The sequence below is a fragment of the Pelmatolapia mariae genome, linkage group LG12 (genome assembly GCF_036321145.2).
Source record: "Pelmatolapia mariae isolate MD_Pm_ZW linkage group LG12, Pm_UMD_F_2, whole genome shotgun sequence".
In the NCBI taxonomy this organism is placed as follows: Eukaryota; Metazoa; Chordata; class Actinopteri; order Cichliformes; family Cichlidae; genus Pelmatolapia; species Pelmatolapia mariae.
The window spans coordinates 2,437,955-2,458,271 of NC_086237.1; the positions used below are offsets into that span (position 1 = coordinate 2,437,955).

Genomic DNA, 20,317 nt, shown 5'->3' on the forward strand with positions numbered 1-20,317 from the left:
TTTTTTTAAAGTAGTTTATTTTTCTTAATTTAATGATTATTAAAAGATTTCTGATCACATTCAGAAAAATAAACGGTGAAGCAAATTCCCAGAAGAAAGGAGCTCCATTACCATAGTGTCACATTCTGAGTTATTAAAACACTGCCTGTATATAAACTCTGTCCAGTTTGGTTTTTACATTTGTTTTGCATCAGTATAGTTTTTGGTGAAGGTGTTCAATGTTTTATGCTTTAAATCTGTGAAGCATAAGTGTTGGAACGTACCATGAAAGCTTCAAATCAAAGAAATCAAACAAAACAAATATTACAATTATTCCATTTTTATTTCTGTACAGCTGTGTTAGTACAGCTTTGAGACACAAAGATTAACAAGATTCACTCACTGGAATAGCAGGAATAATATATACTGTATATTTTACCAAACAAGAGGACTTATTATATTCATTTCTGCCTTCATATTTTTAGTCTTGGACTTAAAACTTAAATATTAAATTATATAATAAATTACATTAATGCAATTCTTTGAAAAAAATATTCAGAGGAAAGGGTTTTTTTGTGAATGCAAGCTGATTGTTAATACAGTCATGTGAAAAAGAAAGCTTTCACGGGTACTCACATGGCAGCACAGCTTCAGTTTGCAAGCTTGTATTTATACAAAGTAGAAGACTTCAGGAACAACATCCTTGTGTCAGATGAGACCAAAGTGTCCAAACTCTGCACCAACACCTCACACCAACTGTCATCACAGTGGTGGAGAGGTGATGTTTTGCAGCTTCAGGACCTGTGCATCATGCAGTGAAAACAGCCATGAGCTCCCCCAGTACCAAAGTAGTCTAGTGTCAAATGTGAGGCCCAGCAACAGGGCAATGATCTCAAACGCAGCAGCAAATCTCCAACAGAATGCTGAAAAAGAAAAGACTCATGGTGCTGCAATGGTCTGGTCAAACTCCAGACCTCAACCTGACTGAAATGCTGTTACAGGACCTTAGGAGAGCTGTGCATAAACAAATACCTGCAAATGCCAATGAGCTGAAGTAATGATGGTGCTGAAGGTGGTTCTATGAGCTACTGAATGATGGGATTCTTAGTTTTCACTGCAGAGTCCTGTGAAATGTTCTTTTTGACATGACAGTGTATGTTCAGGGAAAGCGTGATCACTAGAGGCACACCTGATAAATGATGAATCAAAAAAGGAATGACAAATAGCACAAAATTTAGTGCATTTTGCAATAAATTCAAATATTTAGAGTTTTACTTTAATTTTACTGCATATACTCAGAAAATGTCTATAGAAAATATTTCTTTGCACATGGACAAAGTTTGATACTAATTGAACATTATTGGTTTCAGCTCTTTGTTTACACCGTATCACGCTGTGTTATAACCGTGTTATAACCAGCTCATTTATTTGGCGCCTGTTTGAAACACCAGTGCTGATGTGGAACAAAAATAACAGAGTAAAGCTAAACAGGCCAAAGAAATGGGCTGAAAATCTGGGATCCGTGATGTCTAAGAGGAGAGTGGGTGAAGTGAAGTTTCTAAATAGATGCCACATGAATACGAGTCACCCAGCATTGAGATATAATACTATTAATCCACACGACATGTTCAAATCAAGTATGTCAGGCTGTGCTTTCTGAGCAGCTAAACATCACTGATCTGATGACATCATCTTTGTTATAACTGACTGTCGCACTCCACTTCCACGTGGTTGCCAGACTTCCCGTTGCTCTGCGCGGGCTGTAAATGATCAGGAAGCAGGACCTCAACACTGTAGCTGATGCGTTTGGCCTGGAAGATGCTGTAGGTGTTGTCGAATCTCAGCACATCTGTGGAGGACAGGCAGAATGGAGTATTTAGACAGTTGGGTTTAACATCACAGAAGCATTCGAATACAAGGCTACTCACAGACTCCTGGACGCTCACAGGTGAGTGAGCCATCCTCGGGTACTAAGTGGGCGTTGTATCGCTGACTGGGCACCACTTCCTCCATCTCAGCCGCCTTCTTCCATTCACCCTTTTTGGCCTTTAGAAAGACCCCAAATCCGATGTCTCCACCGTCACTGGCAAACTGCCACCTAACAGGATGTAAAAATGCTTTGAATTAGCAAAGGCCTTTATTTTGAAAGCTAGACTGTGCTCTACAGCGGTATGGACGTTAGCCGTGGTTTCTCACAGCCAAGATGGTGATGGCAGAAACGCTTGTCTCGAGGCTACACAATGGGACTTTAGAAACCAGTGAATGATGTCACGATAGCCATGTCCATCTTTTGTTCTGTCTATGGTCTCACTACAGCTGGGAGAGGAGGAACTACAACGAGGAATAAGCTGCACCAAGAGGGAGCGCACATTCTTCCCTAGCAATACGTGGCTGCTCAGGTTGACTGGGAACCTACTCACTTGATTTTACGTTGTCAGCATAACTGTCACATGTTCAAAACTTTGTTGTTCTGTTTCTTCTTTTGTCACGATTCTGTACTTAAAGTTTAAAGATGTAGCTGATTTAATCTTCCTTTTTTTTCAGCTGTAGCTTGAACGTAGACCCTTTTGGTTTGTCATTTGATTTCTTGTGATATAAATGAACTGAATAAGATCATTTTAAAGATAAAGATTGAACTATTTCTCCACGCTCCAAAGATAGATGGCGTGCTTCAACCTTTAATCGCACAATGAATGAAGTGAGTGATTTCACAACAAGCTGGCGTGATGAGTCATAATCATATCAGAGCCTCTGTGGCTTTGAGTCACGCTCTCTCTGTAATGATACAGCACATTCTTTTTAAGACCTCTTAGCTACGGCTCATCGACTCCACTTTGAGAAATTTACAGACACTATTCTTTCTACATGACAGTCTCCTTTTGACAGGACCTTTAATCATAGACTCTGTATGACTTTTATCACTGACCTGAGAACACAGCCGGGGAACAAGATCTCAAAGTCCAGTTGTTGTGAAGAAACTCGGCTGATGGTCACAGACTGCTCGTAATCCACCTTCACATGGTCCCGCACGTAGTAGGAGGGAGGAACTGGTCCAACATGGTTTATCTGCAGCAGAGAGTCAAAAAGTCAAAAAACCAGGCGTCAAATACTCACATAGACAATGAGTGAGAGGTTTGAGAGCAGAAAAGTGAAGGAAAGAAGAAAAGGCTTCACTTACTGTGTCATTATACAGCTATGAAAGCTTGTAAAATGTCTAGTTGTGCACAAAACTGGTAAAAATGTTATAAAAGAGCAAAGTGTTCTCTCTTTTCGGTTTTTCTTTTTATTCACATAAAGTCAAACCAATGATGTTCAGTGATTTCCCATAACAGTGCAATACAGGATGCAACCAGCAGAGGGCAGTGACTTCCTGATGAGAACTGAGCTGCCTGTATTGTTGAATCTAATGTCCATCAGTCCAGCAGGTGACGAGCAGGTTAACAGCACGTACAGACAGACAGAGCTCCTAACTGTAGGTCGAGGTTAAGAAAACCTGTCACGGTTTCACAAAGTGTCCCGTAAAGTTTTCAGCTGCTTTTGGATGTCAGCTTTATTGTGGAGGAAGTCAAACTATTGTGTAACCACTTCTCTAAAAATCTTGCAGATATGTACCTTTAGGTGATTTTATTTTATGACTGCCACAGAAAAACGAACAGGTACAGAAAAGAAAGGCAGAGGCAAAGAATCAAAACAAAACTAACAGCAAGTGAGAAGAACATCAGTTAATTCCTGATTCATTTACACATTTCATACAGAAGGAGGAAGAGTGACGGGGAAAAAAACCCTGTGAGGTGCATAAGGCGCTATGTATGTTTCATTTTGTTTAAAGTAGGTTTTTAAAATGAAGCAAATTTCTCAGATTTGTGTCCCCGACCACTCGGCTCCTGTTGGAAACAGAAAGTTGCATTTATCGATTTTCTCTTCTCTCCTTTTACACTCATGTTGTTCCAGAGAGTTTTATTAGTAAAGCACTTAATAATCAAGTTATTTTAAAAGCTATATAAAAAAATGATATTATCAAAGCTGTATGCACCCGTTTCAAAGCCACTAACTGTTTAACAGTACCTGAAAATAATGAGGCGTCATATCCAGAAACAAATCACCACAAACTCTTAAACCTTTCTATCTAAACACTCGTTCTGCAACACAACTACACTGGGCAGCACAAGTACGTGATCACGTGACAGCATTTAGAACACAAATTCACACGTGGACCAAAATCAAAATAACACAATAGAAAATCAATGACACACAGCTAGCTAAAGGACAACTAGTTAAACACACAAGGTTAAAAAAAAAGGAGAGAAAGAAACAAAACATTTGAGGCTGAACGTCTGTTCCCTTCAACGAAGTCAAAATGAATTTCTCTCGTTCTGTTCCTCATCTGTTCTCGGCCCAATTTTTTATCTACAGAAACAGTGACAAACACGGGTCAGTTGTGTCATCTGGAGCTGCGTCTACGGCTGCAGGACTACCAAAGCTGCTGTTTTCTGCAGGGTGAGGCCACTACTCACTTCACAGAACATCTGACATCTACTCAGCAGGGTGGGAGGTTTAGCTGATTATTTTTATTTGCAGGTCTGCAAACATATTCTTTTTAGTGCAACACACAAGCCCTTTGTATTGTATCAAGAAAGATCTGCTAAACAGTTTTTTGTGTGTGTGTAGCTGTATTGATTTATCCTGCAGCAGGCAGCCAGTCTGGAATAGCCCGTTCATTGTCAGTGACCTGCAGTGACTAGACTGGTTCATCCATGTGTAACAGGATCCCTCACACAGACAGAGCCAGCAGAACATTTGATGATTCAGTGTTAGAGTAGCCTGGTGGTAGTTTGTTTGGCTGTAGCAGGAGGTTATGGAAAACATAGGCAAATGTAAACCCACAATATATTAGCATGATATCAAAGCACAGGGGAAGCTGCTAAAACTGTAGGAGCACACGATGCAAATCAGTGAAGGGAAACTACAAGACAGGACTCACAAGTTTCAGTCGATATTCATTAAAACGGTAAACTGGCGACTATTTCTGCGTCTACGGGAGGGCTGATTGGCTGTAGTTGGAGTCAGACTGCTATCCACTCACAGCAGTTTTGAAAATTAAAGTTGTCACATTGCTTTATTAATTTGAAAGCTTATAAATTTGTCAATAGATAAAAAAAATAACTAATTAATCTTACAATTTTCTGTAATTAATTGTAATTAATCGCAATTACTTGATCAATAGCCTGGCTGTAATTACACTTTTTCAACTTTATATTTAAGCTTGTAACAGACATTTATGCAATATAATGAAGTAAATGGAGAATAAACAAAAAATGTTAAATGCTTAAATTCAAAGAGAATTTGAATAGTTTTCTCTTAGCACAGGTTCTCTCCTGTGAAATACAACTTTTTAAAAAACCTACATACTAATTGGTAAGTATACACTAATATATAACATATATATATATATATTAGTGCTCTCAAACAATTAAAATTTTAATCAGATTCATCACAGGGTTACTGTGGATTAATTTTGATTAATCACCATTAAATATCGTTCATTTTTATTCTACATTATTCGCATTTCATTTTGCATGAGCAAACAGACTCGAGAAAATAGGGAAAATAAACGCACTTAACATGTTTATTGAACATCTTGAACATTCACATTAACAAAAATCTCTGTAAACATGTATCCTCTCTCTCTCTGTCACTTTTGGGGAGGCAGTTCAAGTCCTTGAAACGAGGAACCAAAGCGATGTAAAGCGCCCTTCTTTTCACCTGATTTGTGACCTCAGTGATGAGGTCCTGAGGAGTTTATAAACTTAGTTTCAAGTGTTGTGTCATCCAAATTAATGGAGATATTATATTATGGCCACAGTTAGAATAAAACAGCTTAATAAGCAGAGAATGCTTTAGGGTGTGGTTGCATAGTGACTGACAAGTCTGGCTTCAAAACCCAAAGATGGCGGACGGCAATGTGCTTAAGACTTCAAGACAGATCGTCCAATGAGTGACGTCAAGGTGGCTGCATCCATCTTTTATATACAGTCTTTATGAACATGGGCAAAACAACTACAATAGAATAACAGTCGATAAATTACCCGACAACCAAAGAAAACATCTTCATACTACTACAGCGACCGAGGCTGCTCTTTTAGAGATGTTGAGATTATATCAACAGATATATTAATGTCTTATGAGTGAGTCCAAAGCACTGATTGTAAATCTGTGATGGATATTTGTCACCTCCAACTTTTCAGCCATTTTTTATTCAAAAACAAACAAAAACAAGCTAAAGCAAGTCAGGATGCTGCAGCCTGACTCACCTTGTTGCGACAGCGAGGGTCTCCGTCAGGATCCGTCAGTTTACCCCCGTATATCACCGGCAGCTCCTCAGCATCGATGTGATTCAATAACACCTCCTGCCAGTTGGCTGTGAAAGCGGTGAAACCATAACACTAAATTTCACTCTTTCGGGTGACATCTTGTAAACAGGAGGCAGTGACACGCAGTGTTTTTGTCTCACCTCCCAGGATGCAGATCTTTTGTCGCGTGCCCTCACTCAGAAAGTGCTTGACGAGGTTGTAGGCCACAGGAAAGATTTTAGGGGCTGCGACAGAAAAAGCAGAAATCTGTCAATCGGACGTTCAGCTAAATTTGTCATTTAAAAAAAGTATGAAATCACCTTTGATAACAAACAGTTTCTTCAGCCCTTCTGGATAGTTGTCTTCAAACATCTGGAGGATCTGGTGCAACAGAGAAACATCAGCACCAACAGATCTTCTCTTCTGCGCTTTCTGCTTTTACACTACATGCATACAAGTCTATACCTCTCCATATGTTTCTATAGCTGGTTTCCATAAGTGCTTCAGGCCCAGACCTTCAACATCGTAGATCATTGTGATCGACTCCACGTTTTTCCCCAGCTGGAAGGAAACGGTGACATAAAAGCCTATAAAACATGTTTTTAATCATTTTTTAAAAAGTGGCAGAGATGCATGTTTACTGCAGAGTTAACAGTCAAGTTGCTAAAAACAGTCATAGTGTGATTTAATAATGTTATAACATTAAATAATTCAGTTTCAGTGACATCCAAACAAGACAAGCAGAACAAAATAAAATGTAAATATTAGGACGTGATTATTTAGTATTTATATTAAATTAATGAATTCATGAGGATTAAAGAATGCTAATTTTGAGCTTCTTTTAAAATGATTTCCTGTTCTGGTGACCAATAACTGTGATCTTAAACAGTTATTGAACTTTAAAAACAGCTGCATTAACTTTGTTCCTTATTCAAATAAATTAAAAATGCAGTGCTGGAGGCCAAAGGGTCACCAGGTGGGGAGTAATCCCAGGAATACGGCAAACGTGCACTGTATTCAGGCTGGTTGATTTTCAAAATAAAAAGCCCAACCAGGACAGACCCTGCGTCTCTGAAACACTCCTGGTTGTTCTGAAGCCGTGCAAACAATGAAACGATACCGTGCTATCGAAGATGAGGTGGATTTGCGGGATTAGACCCAAACTAGCAAGTATTTATTGATAAAAATTCCCAGCTTCCGAGGGTACCCGCTGGTCCCTGTCAGCCTGCAGCACCACGGGCCTGTGGGTGCGGACGACTGGTCCGGGTGAAGAGCAACACTGTTAAGGACTAAAAGTTGAATCCTAACGATTTTGTTTTTTAACTGGAGAAAGACAAAATCAGATTTTACACCACCTGAATGCAGTTTTGCTGCAGCAGAGCTTTGAGTTAATCAGATTTTAGTCTGAGGTGTGAACAGGAACGCTGCGTCTGCTCTTACTCTCTCCGTCTGGAGGTTACACTCCTTCTGAAGCATCTCGCAGTCTCTGATCTTGGACTTGATGAAGTCTTGCTTGGAGGCAGACAGAAAGAGGCCCTTAGGATCTACGGGTCCGATGACATCGTACCAGATGGGACTGCCCTCGCGGTCATAACCGCACATGCCTCCTGACAGATATTTCTCGATTACCTGCAAGAAAACCCCCATGTTGATATCAAACACTGCCTGGAATAGTAGCGAAGAAGCCGTGTCATTTTCTAAAAGTACAATGAAGCTACATTACATGTGCATAAAACCTTTTTACCTCTGGTGGACGCCAGTCAGTGATTATTGTGTCTACTTTCATCTGTTTCCTGAACTCCAAATGCTGGAAGAAAAGATGAACGCGTGTTAGCTTCTGTTGTTATTGTTGTGTTATCTGTGCTTCTGTTGTCCTCATCTCTTATTGATTCCTGTATGTTTACTCTTGTTTTGCTCACTTTCCTTCCTCCTTGTGAATCTTTCTGTTGTCTGTGTGAGTACGGCCACACTTTTAGTTAACTTCCTGTTTTATTTTAAAGGTGCGATTCTCTGTGGCTTGCTACATTTTTTACTTCCTTCTTTTGTTCTTTTCCACACTCTGAGTATCTGATTCATTTCAGCTCTTCACCTGAACCTTTCCCTCCATGTGTGTATTCAGTCTGTGTCTATGCCCTCAGTTGTTGTGTCTCCCATGCTTCTCGTTTGATTTTATGAGGTGTTTTTCCCGCCATCATTGTGCAGATTTCTGTTGTTTTTATTTGAGATAGTAACTGGGGATTGTTAGCCTCTGGTTTCCCGTTCACTTCTTATTGGAGTTTGTTCGTAACTTCTTATTCAAGTTTATAGATCATCACTTAAAAATGAATTATTAATTTTTTTGATTTGTTATTTAGTAGTTCTCACCATTAAATAGCACCAGGGCTGCAGTTGAAACAAACAACTGTGTTACACACATTAACAATCTGTCTCAATGACAGAGCTGAAACACTTTTATTTTTTAAAGTGGCACCTTCTTTTTTATATATATACAGCAGAGGTGGGGAACTCCAGGCCTCGAGGGCCGGTGTCCTGCAGGTTTAGATGTGTCCTTGATGCAACACAGCTGATTTAAATGGATAAATTACCTCCTCAACATGTCTCGAAGTTCTCTAAAGGCCTGGTAATGAACTAATCATTTGATTCGGGTGAGTTGACACAGGGTGAGATCTAACACCTGCAGGACACCGGTCCTCGAGGCCTGGAGTTACCTACCCCTGATATACAGCATAAGAACCTGGGATTGTATTCAGACGCCAACTTGGAGTGAAATGTGAAGGTGGCAAACAACAGAGGAAATCTGCCATCAGCGAAAACATGAACGCGAACTGGATCCTACCTGCAGCATTCAGGTTTGAAAATACAGGACATTTTCTCAGAGGTGTCTGATGTCGTCAGGGGTTAAAGTGTTGGTTGACATTTATTTTCTCATTTCCTATCCTCCCTTCAGACTTTGCATAAAGTACGTGTGCATTTTTTGTTATTTACATTTGAAAACAGGAAATCCTCGTCTGGTGATTTCCACATGTAATATTTAAGAGCTATTTGAAACTATTAATGATATTCCTTGATAACTGTGTGTTAAATGTGCAGGACTTTGTACCTTTGTACTATACCGCTGCACACACACAGTCTCAGATTAGTCTGCAGAGAGTTTCTACCGTTAGCAGTACTAGCATCAGCAACCTTCCTTCCTCGCAGGCTAGCGTCTACAAACCTCATTTACAGCTTCCAGAGAAAGTATAAATAAAATAATATTTGATTTTACTAACTAGTACTCCTGATGACAACTAGCAATGGAAGCAACACGTGAATGATTAGTAGTCGCTTTAATCCCTGGTTTAATCATGGTTTGAAATTGTGCATGAATTGTGTTTCATAGAAGGCAACAATGATACAAACATGACAAATACAGAAACAGCAAATAATCGCAAACGCAGCTTCACATATTCTGCCCCTAGTGGACAACAGGAAATTTAGTCACTGTAAATCTTATCCCATCAATGTAAATGCTTCTTTAATCCTTTTTATCTACATCTTATCTCTTTGGTGGCAGTGATGACTCAGTTTATCCACAGCGTACCATTACCACACTGCTCCTCTCTAATCTGGAGCCACTCCCACACTAATGAGCATTGTGTGCTGCAGCTAAGCGCATGAATATCGTTCACTAAATGGGAACGCATTATGGTCGTACTTTGGCTTGCGGTTCAGCAGTGCAATGCATTTCTAGAAGAGTGCTACACGTGGAAGCCCTTTAAAAGTCCAGGCCTACAAAACTGAAAGTCCAAGTTTATTACCTTTCGCAGCATTGCCTCAGACTTCTGGATATTGAAGTTCCTGGCTGAAAAGGAGAAATAAAAAAAAAGAAGGCAGCAATGATCAATGCTGAAATCCATCTTTTATTAAACATTGTAGAAAGATGAAGCTTGAATGGGATTATACAACAGGTGCAAATTAAAAGGATAAAATAAGAGAGTGCAGAAAAGAGATAAGAAACATAATTTTGCTGTGATTCTTAAAATTTAGATAGTAAAATGTAATATTTTAAACAAATGTTTAATGCTGAATTATACAATGTAGGATATGTTACATAAAGATAAAACTAAAACCATTGCACAAACACGTGGTGCTGTAATTAAAGGGGCAGCTGGTGATGTAGAAAGGCTTTAATTTATATAAGCTTCCTCTGGAATTTTCTCTCATATTATTCCTAAATCTGCTTATCAACAGGAATCTAACAGAAATATTAGCAGGATTAATGGCAGTACAGTGCTCATGTTGGAACTATGTCATTCCAACTTTGGCCAAATAACATTAAAAAATCATGTAAAGGTGTCAGACACAACAACCTGAGAAGCCAGGAATTATTAAAATGTTGCCCCTGATGTTTTTGAATGATAGTGGCACCATTATGCAGAAATATAAACGAATCCCTTAAATGATCAAACTTTGGTCGCCGTGCAGCTCTTCTCTGTAACGCAGTCGGCATTAACATCACGGTGTGAGTACGAGTGATGCAGGACAGAGTGCACACACAGGCTAATGCTCCTTTTAAGGTGATTAGCTCTGCAGCTGACAGTCCGGTGGAAAGACACGACAGTGCTGTGGCTGTGAACTGAGACTTACATCTTACTCAACCACTAGATTACACTGCACCTAATGCTTCCTCCTGGCACACAGCAACCTCGAGGACACTCGAACACAAAGCAGGGCCAGGATGAAGACCTGGCCACCTCTTACTCCGGGTCAGTAACAACATGCGTGTCACCGTAATGATCTGAAGTAATGGTCTTCAGCCTTTTTAATTTTAGATGACAGTTATTTTTTCAAACGCCGCTTGGTCTATATGATATTAGAGGCCAGAATGTCCAAATTTACAGCACTGAAAACACAAAAATAAGACAAATGAGACAAAAATCAAAACAGCTTTGGCTTTTATGGATATTTGTCCACTTCATCAACCATCCACCCCACCATGCTTTGACACTGTTTCTGCAGATATCCGTGTCTTTGTGTGTCATCAGTGCTGTTTATGACTGCAGCTTGCTAATAACCTCGCCACTCTCTCTGGCTTCCTGTTTTCCGTTTGCTATTTTATTTTGGTGATTGCTTTTCCCCGGGTTTCTCTCTTGGGTGCTTTCGCTCCCTGTCTGTCGTCCTGATCCTCTGCAGCCGTCTCCCACCTGTGCTCTGTTCACACCTGTGTCTCGCTGCTTTCTAACTGACTGAAGTCACCTGGAGGTGTCTGTGTGGCAAAAGTGCTTCAGCGCTTCCCTTATGTGACCCCCTTAAGCAGAGGCTTCACAGGAGCGTCCTTTACCTTTACCAGCGCACTTTACCACCATTAACCAAAGCAAATGATTAACGTGGCTGACAAGTGGCACACCTGTAAATGCTGATTAATAATATTTTTCACTCCAGGCCATAACTTGCCGATGTGTTTTGAGCCTTCACTGAAAGGCTGGTAAAACCACAGATGTAATCACAGCATGACACAGCTCTGATGAAATCTGCTTCTTACATAAAGAATGTGGATTTATACACACAAACAGTCTTTACATAAAGATTAGAATTATCCAATTACATTTAAGTTATACAATCACTTAGTTTGGATTAATTCTAATGCCAGCTTTTAGAAACTTTCATTAATTGACTGCATTTGATAAGAAGTAATAAAGAGTAGTATTGGATCCTCTCTCCAACAGGAAGAATGAATAAGAGACCCAAGTACTGTAGTATCTGCCGTCACATGATTAATCAGCTCGGTGCATCGTGGATCTCTTTTCCTTATAAAATTCCTTATGAGCTTATGATGCTTTCCCTCAAAAAATATTAAGGAAAAGACCTATGAGGTCATTTTGGAGTATTCGACTGCAGCTAGTTTCCCCCCCTCTGTCAAGACTTCTGTTTAAGCTGCCTGGTGATCTCTGCACTGAATTCCTATTTTGTGGCTACTTCTGGGGATTCTGCTTGTACCAGTAAAGGCTCCTTTTTATGTTTCACATTTGGGCTCTATCCATGCACCTTCACTTCACAGCTCCAGACATTTTCAGCGTCGACTTTAGCTGTAATAAAAGTTTACGATGTGCCTCATTACGGGTACAAAGCCTCCGTGTGCAGCTCATTGCCTGATAACTCTCAGTCTATCTGATAGTCTCGCTGCTATCACTGGTGCATGCTCGCTAAAAAACAATGCAGGGAGATCAAACTCCAAAATTAAGCGATAGTATATTTGTGCACCTTACAGGGACTCTTACTGGCTTTAAATCATCCATGGAGTGATCTGGCTTTTCACATTTCTTCTCATTCCCACAGTATATGTTCTTTTCTTGTTTATTTACCAGGAAACCAAGATGGAAGGTTGGTGGTTCAATCCCTGGCTCCCCCAGTCTGCACAGAATTTGATATTTTAATGGTGATCATGCGTCCTCACCATGCGCTAAGTCGAGCTATTTGCTTCACACCAATAAACTAGACCAGTGTTTCTCATCTGATATGCCTCTAAAAGCTCCCGTCAGATGGACTCTACAACATCTCCACCAACAACACCTGTGATGTTTAACGTTCAAATGGTGGCTTGTAATCTAAAATTCTTTGAGTGGTGTACAAGCACAACATAAATGGCACTCCAGGCACATGTAAACTGGATCTGGACATTCAGATTATCGCAGACTAGCAGTTATGACCGGCAAACAGTGACGACCATCAATTACTACTAGAATTCTCTTTCAATCACTCATCCAGTTACAGTTAATTTCAGTTATTTCTTTCTTTAAAAGCTACTCTAAATTATGTTTAGTGAACTCTGAAAATAACGGTCCTTTATTTTAAGCTAGCCATACGTTTAGTTAATTAAACTTGTTATTCATAATTTTAGGAAGCTATTGCAACTTTTTATCCAGTGCAAATCCATGGTTTAATCTGAGGAGAAGAAATAAATCCTTTTAAGGTTGCATCAGGAAGGGCATCCCACCTGCTGTGGTGAATTTGGTGAATAAGGAAGCAGATGAAAAGAGCTTTAATCCACTGTGTTTAGCTAAGACTATGCATTTCCATATTCTTAGCCAACAGCTTGAACTGCCAGCCACACCTTAATCAATATTTCCTAACTGTGTCATCCTAATAGTTTAACTACAGTACTGTGCAAAAGTGTCGAGCCACCCCTCATTGCCTTATATTTTGTTAGGAAAATGGGAAACAGGTGCAGCATGTGTAAATACAGATGGAAATATATGTAAGGTACATATCGAGTTTTTACATTTCCAATGATCCATGATCTTGAAAGTCAATATGGTATGACCAGGCGCCATCTTCGAGTGCTTATTCATCACTTTTAGGCAACTTTTCTGCTCAGATGTGTTCAGGTTACATGCAGGTTTTTTCAGATTGGTTACAGATACAGAACTAATCTGTTCATGTATCCCGTGGCTACTGCACAAATACCTCCTGGGGTACTTTTGCCTCTTGGGAATCACTAAGCTGCACTGTTCCTACAGTGTGATGCTGAGCGTGACATAACTCGTATCATTTAGAGCATGCATTGTCCAAACAGACCTTCATTGTCGATGTTTGGAGCTGTGACGCTCAGCTTTCTGAGAAGCAAATCAGGCATTTCACAGCATTTACGCTCATTTATTAAGGCCGAATTAAAGAGAACAGCACGCCCTAACCGCCAGTCTAAATGCTCATTATGAGACACGTCTTCATTGTTATCAAAATCCAGGGAACTGAAACCTAGAAGAGCAGCAGAAACACAGCAGCAGACAGCCGTAGTGCACCTTTAATGCGATTAGCCATGGATTAGCCTGATACACGGAGTGCTAGGCTTCTGCTTCAGGACTTAATCAGAACAAGGCCTGCTTTAATCGCTGCGCTTCCTCCAGGGTGCAAAACTACCACCTATTCAGACTCTGGATATCAGTTACACAAAGAAGACCTCCAATTTTTGTATTTATCTCTTATTTATTTGTCACCTTTTGGCAAAAATCTTCTCCTCTTGGCAGCAACTTTAGCAATCATGATCTGATGGCACTGTCTTGCCAAACACATTTGCTTTGCAAAAAGAAGCTCTATAAACTTTCTATAGGCTCCTCTTGTTAGTCTGCATCATGTAATTTTATTGTATTTATTCACATTTGTATATTTTACAGTGTAACCGTGTCAAAGCTGACAGGCAGGGAGGGACAGATTAACATGTATGTTACTGTTACAAAACAGATATACAAACCAGCAGACACGCTTGCTCGGTGTGTGTGTGTGTGTCGCAAAATATACTTGATAACGGAGGGTTCAAGTCACAACAACGCCCTGCATGAACCAGACGCAGACAGAGAAGGGTGGGGCCCCACGGGGGCATTAAAAAGGGGTACAGGAAGACCCGCCTCCCCCTCTCTCAACAGTATAAGAGGTGGCATGCTGAGTGCACGTGTTGGTGTATGTGAGCAGAGTCATGAAAACACGTTGCTTGTGTCTTTTCATGCAATAAACCACTGCAATTGCGGTGGCTTATTGCACAAGTGAAATAATGTGATCAGATTTTTCCCCAGTTTGCATTACAGGAGAAAACAACTTTAGCGTGTAGGATGTGGAATTATGGGGAAACCTCTGCTTTTTGCCATTTTCAGTTTGGGAGAAGTGACAGATGCAAAGTGGTAGTAAACTCACCTCTGAGCCAACGTAAGAGGAAGTGGTCATGCTGTGCAGGAAGCTGAGGAAGAATATCTTGTACCCGTACTCGAAACTGCAGTCAGACACGGGAGAAAAGAAGAGGCATATGACTTCAGAGGAAACGTTTCACTAAATGTCTCCAGCTGTGAGCCTGGGGGTGAAAAACAGCCTTAAAAGAGGTTTTTCTTTGTCCAAAGCCAAGTCTTTTTTACAGTGGTGTGTGTCACCGAATCTTGTGACTTAATGACTATTTTCCATTACAGCTGATGCCTGTAAACATGTTTACAGAGCTCGAGGCAGGCTTACGTGACATTTTAGGCTCTAAATTGACTTTATAGCCAACAGCATGTCAAACAAATACATATAGATAAGGACGAGTATGGTATCACTTCCCCTTGCAATACATGCCGTTTGATTCCTTTCTACAGATTTTGACTTACAAGAGTCACTGGCACAAATAAATGAGGGAGAAGTGAATGCAAGCTTTGCAAAATTGCTGTATCATGATTTATATTCACTCAATGTATCAACTCATTGTATCACACTGATAACAGCTCTCCCCCTTATCTGTTATCAATGCGAACAGATAAGGCACAAGTTTATTTTGAAATAAGCAGATTTTATTGATAAAACATGCACAAAAAAATCAAGTCAAATAATAAGTTTGGGGCCCATAAAAGAGGTCAGAAACTCAAATTAGCCCCGTGTTGGTGCATGAGGTTAATTCTTGGGGGTGTGGCTGCAGGTTTTGAAATCATAGAAAAGTATTTGGTAAGAAAAGAAACAGATGGAGGATGGATGAATTTGTCAGATTTTCTTCCTAAAACAAAGAAGAAATATTTGTATCGCTGGTTTTGTCCATTAAATGTAAAACAAAGGGCAGAAATAAACGGCAAATATTAAAAGTTTAGTTGCTGCAAAATGCAGGGTGGTCAGGTTTTCCATTAGGATGGTGGAGTTTGTCCCCATACAGCCACTAAAGCTTAGTCAGTGTCTCCGTCCATCCCTGAGGTGTTGGATGTGGTGGAGGTTTCATGTATCTGTGCGGACTAGTTCAGTTCTGAAATACCAAACCCAGTTTTTTAAGTGCCTGGCTTTATGTGCACTATCATGTTGAAACATGTCAAGTGCCTCTCCTAATATCAGTGTGTCACTTTGAAAACGTGATGTTACCTGAAATCCACACACCTTCCACTTTACATCATATTCTGGCAAAATACGAGACACACCCAGAAAGCCAGACAACCCAACCGACCTCTCAGGCCTGAAATACTTTTTCAACCACTGAAAACCACTGCTGTAAAAAGATATTGATTAAACCTACAATTTTATTGGTCTAACTTTATGTATTTTAATGTCTTTTCATATATAGAAATAAAGTCACATCCTTCTGTCCACGCACCAAACCTACAGTAACTGTTGCTGGTTTTAACCTTAAATCACTAAAACGTTTTTTTGCACCCACAGTTTAAATCAGATACTTTGCCAGGCAATGAAAATCTCTTTTTTCAGCAGCACCAAAACTTCCCATAAACCCATAACTTCCCATAATAAAAGTTCAGCCATTAACGCCTCAACAATTGTAACACACCTGACATATAACAGATGTGGATAACAGACACAGGAGCGTCTTATATGCTTCACCGCACCAGACTGAGAAAAGAAGAGCAAACATTTGTTTTTTGGTTTGTTACTCGATTAAAACGATCATGACCCATCATTTTAGATGACAGTTAATGAGATCTTTAATTTTCATCTTTAATAAGCCTGAGATCATTTTAGAAAAATATGTGCAATTTTAGCAACATACCACACTACATGTGGATTACAATGTTCACATAATAGTGAACTTTTAAAGACACATGGAACTAAACGGCTGTTTAGTAAAGCTGGAATCACCACGATCGCCTGGAGCAAGGTACTAAACCCTGATGCTGTGTGAGTGTGTGCATAGATCAACACAGATAAAAGCACTGTATGAATGTGGGTGTGACTCGGTGAATGAGCCTTGCAGTAGAAATGCTAGTCTATGTATAATTTATCGACCTTTATCATAACAGTATAGTATATGTCTCAATCTTTCTTACTGTAAAAACACTCCTGCCCTGCAGCAGAGACCTCTGCTGTGGAGGGTTAATATGAACTAATAGAACATGTCCATAAACTTTTGGCCTTATCGTACACTTCGCAGTGTGTATACATGCAGATAACAGACTTTCCCTTCAGCTAAATGATGAATGACAGCAGACCCTTGACATCATATGATAACAGATGTGGAGCTGAACATGGTCTTCCAACAGGACTGCTCTTAATGGGGTACATGACTTGCAGCTGATAATGTTGCTAATGACTAAGAACTGTTTTGTTTTGGTTTTTTTCAATGTTTATTTATCCAGGAAGAAATTCTTTTGTGAGAAAGTCGTGGCAGAGCCTGTTTTTTCATGGTGGAAGCACAGACGGCATAAACAAATTCACGTACCCACTGTGACGTTACCCATCATTTAGGGCAGTCGTGTTATGAACCCTGTGTTTTGTGTTTTTGGACCTTTTAAGTTCTGTTATTATAAACTGTCTTCAGTTTAATTCTCAGTTTCTTGTTGTGTTCTCACTCTTCTGCCTTTTTTTTTTTTAGAGTGACTGTTGTGTTTGTTGTGTTCCCTCTCTCAGTTCACCCTTCCTCACCCGTGTTGTCTGTGTCTAGTTAAGTCTCCATCACTATGTTAAGTGGTCCCATGTTAAGTTCCTTCCTGTTTTATTCTGATATTCTCCTTATTTTGTGCTCTATATTCAGTTTTGCTCCCCTTGTCTTGTTTTCCCTGATTGGTTTCAGCTGTGTACCCTGGTGTTTCTAATTTGCCTACATTGAACTGAATGTTTGTCTGCCTGTGGCTTTTTCCATTGTGTTTCTCCTGTTTGGCTTTATGTGATTTGTTTCCTGCTGCCTGCTGGACTTAAACAACACAAACATAAAGGTTTGTTTTTTCTTCCTTAATTAATTCCAGTAATCTACACAATCCATTACATGAAAGTAAGAAGCAAAGGGTGGATCTGACTGTGAAACCACAAGCTCACTGGCTTATGATTAGCCGCTCACAAGCTGTTAACCAACAACTGTATCCAGAAAAGTTCTAGTAAAACACTGTCCTTGTGGGTTTATTGGATGAGTTACTGGTTTCATGTCATAACAAATACAAAATTAAGTCCATTTTGTAAACTACAGTGACCCTAAGAGTCAGAAGGATTATTCAGGATATGCTCACTTGCTACTAACCTGTGCATGAATGCAGCAGGTTTAAAAAGTAATTTATGTAATTTATTGGTTAAAAGAAATCACTGTTTCACTGTCCGAAATACTAGTTTGAACAATAAACATGACACTGAAGTTTTAACTTATGTTTTGCAAAGGTCTTGAGCCACATCAGATTTCATTATAGTTAATAATTTGTTAGAAAAATGGGAAATGGGTGCAGCGACTTATTGAAACATAAGGCAAAAACAGTTCTAAGGAGCTTGAAAGTCAATATTTGGTTTGACGTTTTCTTTTAATTTCTTTTAGTCTTCAGGAATAGTTCTCTAGGGTTCATGAAGGACATTCGAAGCTCTTCTTTAGATGTTGGTGGCTTTTTGTTTCCCATTCTCTGTCTATATGATCCCACACTACAACGATAATGTTGCAATCCAGGCTCTGGAGAGGACGATCATGACTGCTAGTGCTCCATTTGGTGTTTTTGTTTTTCTATCCATGATGGGTTTACTGCACTGGCTGTGTGGTTGGGATCAGTGTCATGCTGAAAAATGAAGCTGTTGCCAATCAGATGCTTTCCAGATGGTTTTGTATGGTGGATGAAAATCTGATTGTACTTTCCCAAGTTCATAATTCCATTCATTTAGACAAGATCACCGACATCACCGGTCCCAAAATATAAAGAAATGATGATGGCTCAAGACGTTTGCACAGTACTATAAATCTAAAATAGCACCTATTGTTTTTCAGTAATGTTTTCCCACTCTCACTTCTTGGTGGAAAATACCCCTGTACTTGTTGGTGCACTATCTTAAAAAAGACATTTTTAATTTATTTTTATTAACACTTTGTTCACATACAGATGAAGAAAATGACATTTTTAATGTAAGTGAGACATATAAAGGTTAATTTGCCAAAAACTGATTGCAGCTCCTACCTTTTTTCTGCTTCAGAATTACTTGTCTGTTGTTTGGCAACAAGTCATTTACATTCATTTAAATATGAATACAAATGTTTTTTGGCAAATACATAAATAACTATTTGGAACATCACTGGCTTGTAAAATATTAGGATTTTAAATTTATAGAACACTGACTATCTAATGGGTTTTAGACAGCAACTAAAATCTATTACCTGAGTTTCTTAGTCAGATTAGCTGATTATTTGCTACAACGCTGTCCTTGTTCTATGGGCTCAATTCTGATCTTTAAAAAAATCTAAATATAATCAAGTTTAATACAACAACAACAATAATTTAAAAAATCCTTATAAACCCTGTATAAAGTGTGGCTTACTGACAGATTCTGTGTAACATTTACAGGCTACACAGAAAATAAAGACACCACAGTGTCAAACTTGGGTGATATTTAAAATTTAATCTAGTTTAGCAAATTTAACCTTCCTCCATAGTCTCTTTACTGATCAATAATACATCAGTATATGGCTAACATTAACAGAAAATATTAGTGCTGCGTATAAACCCTTAAAATTTTCGGTTAATTAGACAGAGGAGACTCCACTGTGATATATGGGCTAGAAAGGAAATAAATGCAGGACAGCGTCTGTGCGCATGCTGTGACAGCTCACTGTGAGCCTCTACACACATTATTAGAGCGTTTCACACTGTGAAGGAAACCACACACTGTGAAAACAGCGAAGCAGATCAAGACAGATAAGGCCAGAGTGAAGGCATCACCCCATTCAGTCGCGTTATCAAACTCTTCTTATTATGAAACTGACCTGCTCCAGCGCCTCAGCCTGCTTAGGACTCAGGTCTCCCACTCTCCCGCTCATGCCTCCGACCTGTGGATAAAGACAGCAGAGCTCCTTCAAAGTTCCGTCTTTGACGCCTCCACGTGATGCTCATCCACGGCCTCAGCGTCCTGCTATCCTCCGGTGTCACTGCCCGATGGTGGAAAACGTATGAGAGGGGGGAAAAATGTAAACACGGCGCTCACACCGCCCGTTTTTACGCTATGCTTAAAGATCCAGCCCAGCCAGCTAACCCAGCCAAAGAAAGAGGGGAAAATGACAGGAGCGCCACTCTGCAGCAGAGGGAGGGGCCACGGAGAGCAGA

At 39.7% G+C, this 20,317-nt stretch overlaps 1 protein-coding gene across 1 annotated transcript; it reads right to left on the reverse strand.

The window, feature by feature from the left end:
• Positions 1–319: 319 nt before the first annotated feature.
• On the reverse strand, positions 320–20,271 carry LOC134638449 (SEC14-like protein 2). Its single transcript, XM_063489077.1, has 12 exons — positions 19,981–20,271; positions 14,994–15,069; positions 10,127–10,170; positions 8,074–8,136; positions 7,770–7,958; positions 6,795–6,890; positions 6,650–6,710; positions 6,491–6,574; positions 6,291–6,397; positions 2,906–3,045; positions 1,908–2,077; positions 320–1,828 (listed from the first exon to the last, which is right to left on the reverse strand). The coding sequence occupies exons 1-12, from the start codon at positions 20,032–20,034 to the stop codon at positions 1,677–1,679; spliced, it is 1,236 nt and encodes a 411-aa protein (XP_063345147.1). The 5' UTR covers positions 20,035–20,271; the 3' UTR covers positions 320–1,676.
• Positions 20,272–20,317: the final 46 nt, after the last annotated feature.

Excerpts from the sequence above, each read along its gene's own strand:
- LOC134638449 (XM_063489077.1), bottom strand. The coding sequence starts at position 20,034 with ATGAGCGGGAGAGTGGGAGACCTGAGTCCTAAGCAGGCTGAGGCGCTG. Across the intron at positions 15,070-19,980 it reads AGGCTGAGGCGCTGGAGCAG|TTTCGAGTACGGGTACAAGA; the intron begins GTCAGTTTCATA and ends GTCTGACTGCAG. Across the intron at positions 6,891-7,769 it reads GTAACCTCCAGACGGAGAGA|CTGGGGAAAAACGTGGAGTC; the intron begins GTAAGAGCAGAC and ends GTTTCCTTCCAG.